The sequence below is a fragment of the Pistacia vera genome, unplaced genomic scaffold, assembly GCF_008641045.1.
Source record: "Pistacia vera cultivar Batoury unplaced genomic scaffold, PisVer_v2 Contig692, whole genome shotgun sequence".
Taxonomy (NCBI): Eukaryota; Viridiplantae; Streptophyta; class Magnoliopsida; order Sapindales; family Anacardiaceae; genus Pistacia; species Pistacia vera.
Genome location: NW_022196548.1, coordinates 784,602 through 799,409, shown reverse-complemented (window position 1 = coordinate 799,409; position 14,808 = coordinate 784,602). Strand labels below are relative to the sequence as shown.

The 14,808-nt window shown below is 37.7% G+C and overlaps 1 protein-coding gene across 1 annotated transcript; it reads left to right on the top strand.

The window, feature by feature from the left end:
• Positions 1-1,789: 1,789 nt before the first annotated feature.
• On the top strand, positions 1,790-7,185 carry LOC116113912 (chaperone protein dnaJ GFA2, mitochondrial-like). Its single transcript, XM_031400069.1, has 19 exons — positions 1,790-1,873; positions 2,357-2,443; positions 2,543-2,636; positions 2,798-2,875; positions 2,989-3,074; positions 3,174-3,257; positions 3,362-3,400; positions 3,636-3,734; positions 3,928-3,981; positions 4,066-4,153; positions 4,246-4,310; positions 4,477-4,551; positions 5,337-5,409; positions 5,684-5,775; positions 5,885-5,956; positions 6,188-6,244; positions 6,349-6,397; positions 6,577-6,643; positions 6,766-7,185. The coding sequence occupies exons 1-19, from the start codon at positions 1,790-1,792 to the stop codon at positions 6,860-6,862; spliced, it is 1,440 nt and encodes a 479-aa protein (XP_031255929.1). The 3' UTR covers positions 6,863-7,185.
• Positions 7,186-14,808: the final 7,623 nt, after the last annotated feature.

Sequence of the window (14,808 nt, the reverse complement as noted above, 5' to 3'; positions counted from 1 at the left end):
AACAAGAGGAAAATGGAGGGAAAGTATAAGCTTTATTTAAAGTAGAAATTATCCACTATAGTTTTGCTAAAGTACATTGGTGTATGGATACATGAACGTAAACTTTATACAATGCTGCATTGTAGCTAGAACTGTTACTCGTTGTGCATTCACACTAGATTTAGCCGCTCATGAGACAAAATGGGGCATGTTGGTCGTGGGAGTCTATGAAATCCCTTCCTTGGGTGGGGAGCAATGCCAATATCATAAAAGCAAGCAAGAAACAAAGAGAACTAAAAGAAAGCAAATCCACAAAGCCTAAAGCTCAAGGATCTGTGACCTTACCAAAGATGCTTTTCCTGTACTTTATTCTCTTTGTTACTTTAACCTTATTAATTATGTTTGGACCAACTGGTAAACATATTCTTCTAGGTAGTTCATTTCATTGTAAAGTCATTTCAACATACAGTACAAGTTTTCAATATTTCTAATGTTTGACATGGGTCCTCTGGTCTGATATTATGCTGCCAAAACCCTTGTGTGATTTTCAGCTCTGATCGTCATATTTCTTTAGGGAGTTGAGCCTTTTCATAAAAGTGGAGAGTTATAAAGAAACCCCAAATCATGAGTCTCTTCAGTCTTCTCCAGGCTTGACTGCCTCATCGCTTAAAGCTAAAAAGCTTACTTGATTTTATAATCTCTTGTATAGAGCACCTTAAACCAGGGCAGCTTTGGTTATAAAATAAAAACATTTTGCTTACTCTTTTAATTATACATGATGAAGTAAATGACTACCCCACATTATTTAACACAAAATATCAAAAATTAAAAGAATTTTTTTTTTTTTTTTTAATATTCAAGAACGAATTTTAAGGGATATTTCCATCCTCATCTAGAGATCAACTTCGGCTTTCCAATTGTCCAATTTATGAATGGAGTATTATGAGATGGTGTAGCTAGAAACATGCATTCGAAATTAATAATATAGGAATAAAATCATATCATACAAAGAGATATGATATTTATATAGTTTGTCATACTCTGTTTACATCTACAGATAAGAGAAATTCATAACTCTTACATTATATACTTTATGTTCTTCCATTCTTTTATAACCTTAAATTAGTTCTCACCCTTATATTTATATTTTAGAACAAATAAGAAACAAGTTACAATATCTCAACATGGAGGGCAGATATGGATTCGACTCTCACTTGAGAACGGAGAAGAATATGGCGATCATCAACCCTAGTATACCAAGTGTAGACGTAAAAATCTATATGTACGAAAGGGGGTCTGATCCCGTGAGGTTGAGGCCACTAGCGATCCGCTACACCTGCACATGTAGAGAAATGAGCGTGAAGCGAACGAGAAATACCGGGGTGGTGTTTGTCGTAGGCACTCCGACGCTCAAGTTAGCAAGGTTGAAAGAGGCTAGTATAGTGAGGGCTAGAGAGTAAAGAGGTTACCGGAAGTTTAGTAGGAGACTATGACTACAGTAGTGATGTAAAACTCTCAAATGGGAGCTTCGGATGTGAAGGTGTAATGTAGTCTCATCTCCCTTGTGAGAGGGCTGACCTCTGCTTATTTAGTGACTGTTTAGTCTCCCAGTCCTGGTGGGAGTAGGAGTCCTAGTATGACTCTGATACAAACCCTGGAGAATTAGGGCGGCGGTGAGTTGTCTTACCAGTGTTCGAATATGAAGGTGATCCTGAACAGGAAAGTAACCTCGAGTAGGAAAGTGACCTGAATAGGAAGGTAACCTCAAATAGGAGACTGATCTGGAATAGGAAAGTGATCTGTAGGTGCCATGCGCTCTGGACTTGCTCATAGGTCCAAGAAGTACACTGGGATTTGGAGGCCCGGACTCGATGGTTTGGACCGACTGTATCTCGTATAAAATGGGTCTAATCCTGATAGGGCCGCATCAAGATTGGGCCTAGTCTCTTCCTCATTCAGTCCCGTTCTCCGATTTAGGCCAAGGACAACTTTTGGCCCTAACACCAAACAACCTAAGTGTTACTTTCAGATCATACTGGGTTTGATGTAATTATACCAAATCTCAGGGACCAAAAAATTGTGATGCGAACTAATGAAAAGGATTGGGCCAAGAATGTTAGCCCAATTGATGTCATCCCTCAGATTTGTGGTGGCCCATACATGTATTAAAAACACAAGCACAAAAAATATAATTAAAAAAAATAAAAATTAGGAGTTCTGTGTCCAACAAGATTGGGAAAGGGTTTTCTTAAAATAAATTTTTTTAATTAAAATTAATTTACTAGAACCTTCTCTTTCTCTCCAAAATAAAGCTAGGGTTTTTCTAGGGTTTACATTGAAAAACACCTGAATCTTTTAACATCCACGTGGAGAACAGGTGCCAGAGACTCATTCACAGATGGTTCGAACTAGACTTCTTCACTCATTCTCTCGGAGACTTTTTGAGGATTCTCGAAATTATTCAGTATGTGCCCTTCTTTCCCTTCTTCACTCTTTTCCAGTTTTAGATTTGTTTTTTAATTTTTTTTTTTTATATGGAAGTTAACGTTTTGATTGGTTCTAGGTATTGAAGAATGTAATTGGCGGCAGTCACAGGAGCTTCAATACTGGTGCTTGTAACCCAGTTTGGGTTACGGGAAATTCCGCTTTTAAAAACGGTTATCTTTCAAATTTTTCGTTCTTTTTTTAAATGAAAGTTGAAATATTGTATAGTGTTGTATGCGTGTGTGTGTTTTTTGGTGAAGGAAGGCCTTGTGTTGGATTGAAGTATTGTTAAAACAGTAATCTTTGTTTTCTTCTGACTTTGTGCTAATTGCAGTTAATAATCATCGAAACTGCTTGCTGTTTGGTCTTCTGAATAGCAATTTGGGTGCAACGAGGTCAATCCATGGCACTGGTAATTAGTAGCTTCTATTGTTTTTTGTTTAGTCTTTGTTTTTCTATTCTGCATAATGGAATTGTTAGAAACAAAATTACTGAAAGTTTTTACTGGTTTTCGTGCTTGTTTAGCTTCTATGTCTGCAAGAGATTATTATGATATGCTTGGTGTGAGCAAGAATGCAACTGCATCTGAAATAAAGAAAGCTTACTATGGGGTATGTTTTTGCTTCCAGGCTAAGGGCTGACTTGCACAATTAGTTTACTCTCTTGTGTTTCATGAACTTAATTATTGTTTATTTTGTTATTATTTGCAGCTAGCAAAGAAGCTCCATCCGGATACAAACAAAGATGACCCTGAAGCTGAAAAGAAGTTTCAAGAAGTTTCAAAGGCATACGAGGTGAGTTTGCTTAATTAGGATCATGGAAATTGGAAACATTGCCCTAGCCTATTTTGCATTTACATGATTGACTTACTGAAACCTTTATTTTTGTTTTGTTCTAGGTTTTGAAAGATGAGGAGAAGCGTGGCATCTATGATCAGGTAGCTCATCTTAATTTTTGTTTTACCTTTGGTTAAGTTGCAAATTATTGTTTACAACATTTTGGCTAAAATATTTTTTTCTTAAGTTCAATTTAGAAATAGACTTTGTTACTCAGCTAATTTTTTCATTTATATTTCTTATGTTAGATTTTATAATATTTCATGATTTTCCGTATTCCTTTACTCAAAGACCTTATTAGCAATTATTAGCATTGCTTGTGTGTGTGTCATATAGGTTGGTCATGAAGCATTTGTGCACCAAGAAACTAATGGTGGTCCAGGGCATAATGGTGGTTTTGGGAATCCGTTCGAGGACATCTTCAATATGGAGAATGTAACAACTTCTTCTGAAGCTTTTTTTCTTTATTGTGTCAAATTATTTCCCTTCCTCTTTCTACTTAGAAACCTAATATTTTGTGCATATTTTATTTGAAGTTAACATTTAATGATTCGTTTGTTCAGAGTTAAATTGTTGAAGTCTAATACGATTTTCATGCTTATGGTGTTTATTTGTCTATAATGGCCAGATCTTCAACATGAAAGATTTTTTCAGCAACAGAATGAGTGGCCAAGATGTCAAGGTGATCATTCTTATTTATTTTCCCGTATTCAGTGCTTTGTTTTGTGCTTGAAAGTTGAATCACTGACATGTCATCAATGAATAGGTTGCAGTTGAGCTATCTTTCATGGAAGCTGTACAGGGGTGTTCCAAAACTGTCACATTTGAAACAGAGTTGCCTTGTGAAGCTTGCGGTATGCATATTATCTGTTAGATCCTAATTTAGATTAGAAAGAAAGGTTCCCAATTTAGTTTTGTTTTCTTATACTGTTTTGGCATTTTGCAGGTGGAGAAGGTGTCCCTCCTGGAGTTAAACCTGAAAAATGTAGGCGGTGTAAGGGCTCAGGCATGGTGAGTCTTACTAGAGTTACAGATAACGTGCAAACCGACATATGTGCATACACCTCACATTTATTGTCTGTATTATTTTTTTTATAATATTTATAAATGATGATTATAACTGTTAAGGCAGATATAACAAATTTGTGTTGCTTGTTATATGCTTGTTACATTGCAGGAGTTTATACAAAATGGCTTTATTACCATTAATCAAACTTGTCGACAGTGTGGTGGAAGGGGTCAAATTGTAACGGTATGTTACACCTGCTTTGTGATCTCATGTTCAGTAAATTTTTTTGTTAAAACATATATGAACAAATATGATCTGCCTCCATGTGACCATCAATTAAACTGGTTTTGTTTTCTTGGCATGATTGCATAAATTATTTGATGCTGCTATTTGGTACATGAGGAGCAGTAGTTATCTTGTTAGTTATTTGCCACTTGCCTATCTCATAAATGCGGGTTAGAGGTGACATTTATCATTTTGGATCAGATTTTTGTAAAATAAAGTACATCATGTCTTAATCTGAGAAGGGTAAATGGTGTTGGAATTAAAGGAAACCTATACTCATATACATGTGTGGGTGAAAAAAAAAAAAAAAAAATTAATCCACTGGGCTAAGCAATTAATGTAGAAAGCAGTGTGATACATATTACTGATTTGGAAAATTAATGCTTTTAATGGTAAGTAACCATTTTAAAAGATTTGGTTAATTGCATATTTAATATATTTAGCATTGTATATTGCAATCTTGTTATGCTAATCAGTTACTTAATTGAAGCTTGTGGCTTAACTGTGCATATTGTGCTGGAGACTGCTTTATGGATTAAACTTACTTTTTAAGATTATAGAGAGTTTTAAAATTGATAATTTAATTATGATAAGGTGGTTGCTGTGTGAAAAACTAATTTTCCACATCAAATGGGTCAAATACTATCCTGAACAACATCTATTCTTGTAAGACATTAGTGTAAGTGTTTTCTTTATGCCCTTTATCCGCATCTTTTTAACTCTATTATTGTTGTTGGTATCAGAGCTTGTGTAAAGCTTGCAAAGGAACTAGAGTGGTGAAAGGATCAAAGGCAGTGAAATTGGATATTATGCCGGGTACTTTTTAAATCTTGAAGCACTGATGGTTGCTTTACTAGAGCCTAGAAGTTCATCATTTTTGTTTCAATACGTTTAGATACTGGGTCCATCTCTTGCCTGCTTGCAAACGAATGTTTGTATCTGCATCTTCTTATGCATGATTGTCTAATATACACCCAAGTTTTTTCTGTTGTGAGTTTTATGTCAGAGATCTGAGTGTGCAATGCATCCTGGAATGTTTTCTGTTCTTTTCTTACTTTGGTTATGCGAGTTTACTTGAATGTATCTTCAGGAGTTGACAACAACGAAACTTTAAAGGTCTTCAGAAGCGGTGGAGCAGATCCTGATGGAAATCAACCTGGGGATCTTTATGTTACCATCAAGGTTAATCTCTTAGCTTCTTATGTTATTTATTATGTCATACAGTTAGAGTGAGTTTATTTTGTTACTCCTTAAATTGCAAACCTTTGTTGTATTCTTTTTAATCCTGCAGGTCAGGGAAGATCCTGTTTTCCGTAGAGAAGGTGCTAACATTCATGTAGATGCTGTTTTGAGTGTCACTCAGGTAAACTGTTTTCTTGTATTTTTCTTGGCTTTACAAAGAATGAGATGCTAATCTATGAAGATCTCAAGAGTGTGTGATATCTAGTTCTTCATAAAATTTTGTCTTCCTTCTTGTACTGAAGCCTGCGGGATTTCCTTCTTAACTTAAAACAGTGTGCTTTTTGTTTTTTTAATTATGTGTTCTATAATCTCTTTAATATTTATTGAAGTCCATTGGATTGTTAATGTACAGGCAATTTTGGGAGGAACCATTCAGGTCCCAACTCTAACCGGAGATGTTGTACTTAAGGTTTGTTGAAATCTTATGTATTGACTATCTTATATGACTGGTTTCTGTAGATACTTTTTTCTTCCATCTGTTTCGGTAAAATAAAATTTATATTATATCTGCAGGTACGCCCTGGCACCCAACCAGGTCAGAAGGTGGTTCTGAAGAGCAAAGGTTTGAATATTACATTAATGCTTCCTTTTATTATTTATTTCTTTACATGGTTTCTCATGTGTATTTTTTCCTTTTGCAGATCATTTCTGATAATGTGTTTATTTTCTCTGCTTTAGGATGTTATAGCAAATGCAATACGCCAATTATCTGACTATATGTATGATTGTTTTATCTTTCAGGGATTAAAACAAGAAACTCTTTTGCATTTGGCGATCAATATGTGCACTACAATGTCAGCATTCCAACGTAAGTCTATGTTTTCAGACAGTATTTTACACTCTGATAGTATCTGTACCCATCCCCAAATTTAGCTGGACACCATATTTGCTTGTGTGTCAATGTCTTATTTTGTAAGCGTTTCCATGTAGGAATCTGACCCAGAGACAACGTCAATTGATTGAAGAGTTTGCCAAAGAAGAGCAAGGTGAATACGATAGGCATGCTGCTGCTGGAGCATCCAGATGAAAGACCAATCCAATCGATCAAATTCTTTGGGTGTCATTTTAGTCCAGTTTTGTGGAACAAAAAGGAATAGGAGGAAAAGCAAAGTAACCTCTTGAGTAATCCACCTGCTTTGAAAGTTTTATAGGAGAAATTTTGAGTTGGATTTGACCTATTTTTTATTTGTAACGCATGTAATATTTATTCCCAAAACAGATAATATAAATTTTTTGAGTCCCAACACTAGATCAGTTTGCACCCAGTGGGCTTTTGTACATAATTTATAAATGTAGTACTGAAAACCTGAAGGGCAAGGGAATAATTTAGTCTTAAACTGTATTTGGTCATTACCTGAAGGCATGCTCATTTCAATGGTTTAAAACCCAACCTGGGGTGAAACTCGGCAAAGTTGTTGGGTCTTGGGTTGACTGGTTAAACCAGTTGACAAAAACTTTTAAAATTTAGCAAATACACTTCTAAAAATTATAATTAAGCTTCTAAAAGTTTGAAATTTAGTAAACATACTCTAAATACAAATCAGTCAGTGATTGGTTGGCAGCGGCAACATCCCAGATGTAATCCCAATCATTTCTTGAGTCTATTTCTCTTAAAATATACCTAAGATCTAACCGAAATAGATTTGATTTCGACTAAATCTCATCTCATCGACGCCAGCGTCGGCATTCCAAGCTAGATTATTGTTTTAAAAATCAGACAGCTCCTTAACCAGGTCAAGGGGTTGATTCTCGGGTTGATTAGTCCAACCGGTTGGACCGGCCAGTCTGATCAGTATACAACAGACACATCTCTAAATGATTTTTCAGCCCTTATAAGTTTGAAAACCTGTAAATATACCCTTAAAATTGGCGCATGAGTTTCTGTATGTATGAAATAACCTGCAACTTTTATTACTAATTATTCTCTTCTCTCTCCCCATCACTTTCACCTTTGTCCTTTTTTCTCTCTCCCCATCAATTTCTTCTTTCTCATTTTTTTTCTCTTCCCGACACTTCTTTCTTTCTTCTATCCCTTTCCCCTTTTTCTCGTAATTTTTTTTTTCTCCTCCCTTCCTCTTTCTCTTCGTCTCCTCTTCTCTTTCTTCTAATCTTCTTCCTTCCTCTATTCTTCTTCGTCTCCTCTTCTCTTTCTTTTTCCTTCCCCTCCTCTTACTTCTTCTTTACACGACATATTTTAGAGTAAGTGAAGAATAATAGAAGATGAAAATAGAAGATGCACTTTGGTCTTTGGAGATGAAAATGATATTGGAATAAAATGGAGAATTCTTGCTGGCGCAATGAAATAGAGAATGAAACGGTGCTGCAAATCTGGTTTAGGAATTAGGGATCAGATTGTTAGACTATCAGCATCTTCAGAATCTTCAGCAGAAAATCTAGGAGCATCTGCACCCAGTCTTCACACCATCCATTCTGTTACTGATTCAAAATGATCCAGCTGTTGGCGTAACCTTCTCCTACAAATCTATATATGATTGTTTCCTCATTTTGAATTAGATTGATTTCCTTATTATACGCATGACAGCTCAAATGTACAAATATAAATATAATGAAAAACCACGGCTTGAGTGTGTTAGCCAAGCCAAAGATATTTCATCCTTCTGCTAAATTATTAAGAGTTTACATGGTATCAGCCTAACATCCTATAAGCTCACGCTTTTAAAAAGATCCTTTCTCCAACTTCCGCATCATCCAAATGGCCAACACCGACACCAACACCAACGACACCCCCATCCCTGAACCTATCCTACCACCATCTACCACCACTATTTCTGTTAAACTAGCCAGATCCCATAATTATTTGGCATGGAAAATGCAATTCCTTAATTTCCTCCGAGGTCACGACTTAGTTGGCTTCATTGATGGTACTGCAGCCTATCCTCCAAAAAATATTGCCTCTAGTTCATTAAAAGCCTATGTTGTTTGGCAGAAGAAAGATGTTTGTCTCCTTGGATGGATCCTTGCATCTCTTTCAGAAAAACTTGTTTCCACTGTTTATGGTTTGGAAACATCTAAGCAAGTCTGGACTGCCCTGCAAACTCGTTTTTCTTCTCAATCACATTCCCGCATATCCCATCTTAAGCGTCAACTTCAGACATTGACTCAAGGTAACAATTCCTGTTCCGAGTATCTTGAAAATGCCAAAAGTCTTGTAGATCAATTGGCAGCAGCTAGTAAGCCTGTTGATGATCAAGACTTGATCTCCTTTCTTCTTGGTGGACTGCAATCATCCTACACACCCTTTATCACTTCTTTTAATTTTGCATCCCTTGAAACTGACTTCACATTCGAAGACTTTCAAGCCGAATTGCTGGACTATGAAAATCTTTTGGATGTTCATCATTCTGTTCCTGGCACGGATAGTACTCATTTTGCGTTTGCTGCAAACAAGTCTAAGGCCCCTACTTATGTGAAAAAGAAAGGACCTCCACTCCCTCCCACCAAAACGCAGAATGCAGCTTCCTCTAATTATCGGCCACACCAGCAGACCAGATCTACTCCTACACAGCTCCCCAACAATCGCCCGATTTGTCAAATTTGTGGTAAATCTGGCCATACTGCTATTAATTGTTTTCATCGTTTTGATTATTCATATCAGGGTTGGTTTCCTCCTCAAGATCTCGCAGCAATGGTGGCTGAGACTAATGCCACATTTGATCATCAAGTTTGGTACATGGACAGCGGCACTAATGCCCATATTACATCAGATGCAACTAATCTCACTCATCAGCAACCCTTTCGTGCATCAGAAACTGTAACTGTCGGAAATGGTTCAAGTTTGCAAGTTCTAACTACTGGTTCTACCACCTTTAACTTCGGCCAATCCCATTTTCATCTAGATAAAATTCTCCATTGCCCATAAGCAGCTTCCAATCTTATCTCTATCAATCAATTTTGTTTAGATAATAATTGTTACTTTATCTTAACTGCTAATGATTTTATCGTGAAGGAGAACCTGACAGGCAAAATATTACTTCAAGGTGTGGTTGAAAACAGCTTATATCCACTAGCTGGGTGCAAAATTTCTCATAAGAACCTCACATGTCTTTCAGCAACAATAGGGGTTCGACCTCATGCAGACACTTGGCACTCAAGACTAGGGCATCCCTCTAGTGTGATTTTAGAACATTTGTTTCATTTAAATAAACTTTCTGTCAAAGGTCCTTCAAATAAATTAGAGTTTTGCTCCGCTTGTCAACTTGGCAAAGCTAAGCAACTACCTTTCCCAGAGTCTAGTCGTAAGTCTTCTGTTCCTCTTGCATTAATCCGCTTTGATGTATGGGTTTCCCCTGTACGATCAACTGGTGGTTGTTCCTATTATGTTTTATTTATTGATGATTATTCGAGATATTCCTGGCTATATCCTTTGCACAGAAAATTTGATGTGTTTGCAAATTTTGTTAAATTTAAAACCATTGCAGAAAAAATTTTCTCCTCATCCATCAAGCAAATACAAACAGATAACGGTGGAGAGTTTACTTCCAACCAATTTAAAAATTTTCTGACTGCACAAGGAATATTTCATAGGTTGACTTGCCCACGCACTTCTCAACAAAATGGAATTGCCGAGCGGAAACATAGACACATCCAAGAAATAGGACTAACACTTCTACCTCAATCAAGTTTGTCCCCCCAATATTGGGTTGATGCGTTCCTTACTTCAGTGTTTTTAATAAACAGGTTTCCTACCCAAGTCTTAGGTAATATGACACCTTACTTTTTTACTTCATAAAACTGAGCCAACTTATGAGTTCTTACGTGTTTTTGGATGCGCTTGCTATCCACTCCTTCGACCATATAACGACCATAAACTGGCATTCCGAAGTAAAAAGTGTCTCTTCCTAGGCTATTCCAACTGTCAAAAAGGATATATGTGTCTTGACTTAGCCACTAAACGGGTATACATCTCACGACATGTCATCTTTGATGAGAAATCTTTCCCAGCTAAGGAACTAGCCGAGTCCACCACATCTCGAAGAACAAATCCTCCTGTAGGTGACCCACTGATAATTCCTAGTTCAGTTTTATCTAGTAACTTATTATCTAACATTTCTGCAGATGTGCTATCTCCAAATGATCTCTCTCCCCCTTCAGTTCAAATGCCAATTCTTATGGCATCCAACTCTACCCAACAATCTCCACCTCGTGCATCCAATGATAATTCTCATCCTCCTCCCACTTTAAATTTTGAGAATCCCATTGAACTAGAAATTGTCATTCCACCAATATCTCCTTCTCCATCGGTACGGCTAGAACCCAATAATACCTCCAACAATCCAAGTGTCCAGCCTACCTCCACTCAAATTCAAACCCGTTCAAAAAAAGGTCACTCTCGCCCAAAATCATTTCCTGATATCAAATTATTCTACAATACCCGACATCCTTTGCAAGCTTTTTCTGCATTCTTGGATACTCCTGAACCAACATCCTACACTCAAGCAGTTTCAGATCCACAATGGCGTGCTGCAATGGGAAGGGAATTTGATGCGTTGATGAAAAATGGGACGTGGTCTCTATGCCCTCACCCACTTAATAAACACATTGTCAGGAACAAATGGGTATACAAAATTAAGAGGAGATCAGATGGCAGTATTGAACGTTATAAGTCCAGACTCGTGGCCAAAGGGTATGATCAAAAGAGTGGTGTGGACTATCATGAAACTTTTTCACCAGTGATTAAGCCAACTACGATTCGACTAGTTTTGGCTATTGCAGTTCATTTTCATTGGCCCATCCGACAATTGCATGTGTCGAATGCATTTCTACATGGGCTTCTAGATGAAGAGGTGTTTATGGAACAACCAAGAGGTTTTGTTGATGAAACCAACCCAAACTATGTTTGCAAATTACACAAGTCTCTTTATGGTCTTAAACAAGCCCCTAGAGCTTGGTTTTGCAGATTATCACAGCAAATTATTGAGGTTGGTTTTCAAGAATCTGTCAATGACTACTCTCTGTTTACTCTACATACTGATGATGTCATAATTTTTGTCTTAATATATGTAGATGATATTTTGGTGACAGGATCTAACGTCTCAGAAATTACCAAACTCATTCGACATCTGCAGAGTATTTTTCATGTCAAGGATCTTGGTTCTCTGTCTTATTTTTAGGTGTGGAGGCTGATAGGAGCTCACAAGGACTACATTTACATCAAACCAAGTATATTTGTGATCTTTTATACTGGACTCAAATGACTGGTGCCAAGCTACTTGCATCGCCTACAGTGGCCAGTGCCAAACTGTCCAGTATAGAAGGAGACTTAATATCTGATCCTTCTACTTATCGACACATCATTGGGGCACTACAATACTGCACAATAACATGTCCTGCTATTTCTTATGCTGTTAATCAACTATGTCAACATATGCACCAGCCAAGAACTCCACAGTGGCAGGCTATGAAGCGAGTTCTTCGCTACTTAAAGGGCACTGTAAATCATGGGCTATTCTACACACCATCTCCTCTACACTTACATACCTACTACCACTCGGACTGGGCAGACAATGCAGACGACAGAAGGTTTACTAGCGGCTATGGCGTTTTTCTGGGCAGAAATTTGGTTTCTTGGAGCTCCAAGAAACAAAATGTGGTCTCTCGTTCGAGTACCAAAGCGGAGTACAGATCAATGGCACTTACTACAGCTGAAGTATACTGGCTCATAATGCTTTTCAAAGAATTGGCTATTGGTCTAGTTCACACACCAACTATATGGTGCGATAACATTAGGGTAATTGCACTCGCTTCAAATCTGGTGTTCCATGCTAGAACGAAGCACGTAGAAGTTGACTATCATTTTATTCGGGAAAAAGTTCGCAACAATGATATTAAAGTCCAACATGTCTCAGCCGTGGATCAAATAGCGGATGTCTTCACCAAAGACCAAACTGCACAACGTTTTCAATATCTAAAGAGCAAATTAATGGTCTGTCAAAATCCCATTAATTCGAGGGGGGTGTTAGACTATCAACATCTTCAGAATCTTCAGCAGAAAATCCAAGAGCATCTGCACCCAGTCTTCACTCCATCCATTCTGTTACTGATTCAAAATGATCCAGCTGTTGGCGTAACCTTCTCCTACAAATCTGTATATGATTGTTTCCTCATTTTGAATTAGATTGATTTCCTTATTATACGCATGATAGCTCAAATGTCCAGATATAAATATAATGAAAAACCACGGCTTGAGTGTGTTAGCCAAGCCAAAGATATTTCATCCTTCTGCTAAATTATTAAGAGTTTACACAGATTACCCCAAAATAGTGAACAGTTTTTAGATCCAGACCAGTTTTACCCACAGTTTTGTACTGTTCCATCGGTCTAAAGCGGGTTTTATGCCTTTTACGGTTTTCATGTTAACTCATACCAGAGTTAAGGTCGGGTCCCGGTCAAACCGACTGATCCGGTCCAGGTTTTAAAACAGAGGGCCAGATCTCATCGACGCCGGCGTTAACAACCCTCCCCATCACCCAGAAATTACTCCTCTCTTCCTCCCCACCAAAACCCACCTCACCCCTTGTTAGCCTTGCCAATTGCCGGCAAAATCCGGTTGTTATTGCTGCCAGTTTTGTTCGATTTTTGATCGATTTACTCACCAGAAATCAACTTTGTCACCACCATTGCATTCACCGGCACTTTCTCTTCAAAAGCCCCAACATCCCGATCGTCAATTGTTCGCCGATCATCTTCCAAAATCCTAGGGTTTTGGGTGAATAGGAAAAATGTAAACCTGGCCCGTTGAAGCTTCCAGGTCTCAGTTGAATAGGCTAAACCGGCCAGGTCAGGCCGGGTTTTAAAACATTGGCTCATTTATCAAAAGTTTTAGTGAGCACATCTTTGTATGGCAGTCTTTAACATTTTTTGTTCCTAAAAAAAAAAAAATTCACTTTACTCTCGAGTCTTTAACATTAAAGCTATGTTTTAAAACCCGCATAAGACCGATTGGTCCGACCGGGACCCAATTGCTTCTCTGGTCCGGTTCAGGTTTTAGGGGATTTTTTGTAATGTTTCAAAATTATAGGGACTAATTGTAATTTTTAGGGGTGTTTTGGAGATATGTCAAAAGTTAGGGATTACTTGGTAATTTTTTGGGATACTTTGAAATAAATAAAAAATTTAGGGACTAATTTGAAAAATTTTAGAGGTATTTTTGCAATATACTAAAATTTAAGGGATTGATATGCAATTTTTTAAAAATAAAATTATTGCTGGCATCACTGGTCCAACTGGTTCGACCGATTGACCCATGACCCGGGTAGCAGAATGGGTTGCCCTCTAGTCCAGGTTTTAAAACAGTGCATTAAAGTGCAAAGAAATGGGAAAAAAAAACCTGTGTTTTCAATTGTACGCATTTTAAGCTCAAAACCACATTCCACTAGGGGTGGAAACGAGCCAAGCTGAGCTTTGGTTGTTCAAACTCATCTCAGCTCCCACATTGTTGAGCTCGACACAGTAAAAGCAAGCTCTAGATCGAGGGGGCTCGAGCTCAGCAAAAGCTCGTGCATGCATAAAGTTGGGTGTTCGTTGGGGCAATTCTTAAAACACCTAGTGTGCACAAAGCAGTAGGAAAAAAGGTCAAAAAAAATCATTCAATCAACACAAAAACGCTTCAATTCAACCAAACACTCCAAAGAAACAAACTGTTTCGCCCCAACAACTTCAAAATTACTCCAATCAAAACCCAAACACAAAATCACACAAGACTTCTAGAAGTAGCCAACGACGATCGAAGAGCAAACTGGGTCCTGGCTATTAGGATTTTGAAAAGGGGAGGCCAATGAATCTTTTGGTGGTGGCAGGTTGGAATTTGGTGGTAGCAGTTGGTCAGAATCTGACTTGAGAGGAACGGCCGCTCGTTCCAGTAATTACTCGATTGTTGACGATTTGTGGGTTCAATGAGAACGATGGAAGAGGGGGTTTGGTAAGGGAAGATCAAGGAAGCACATGATGGTGACG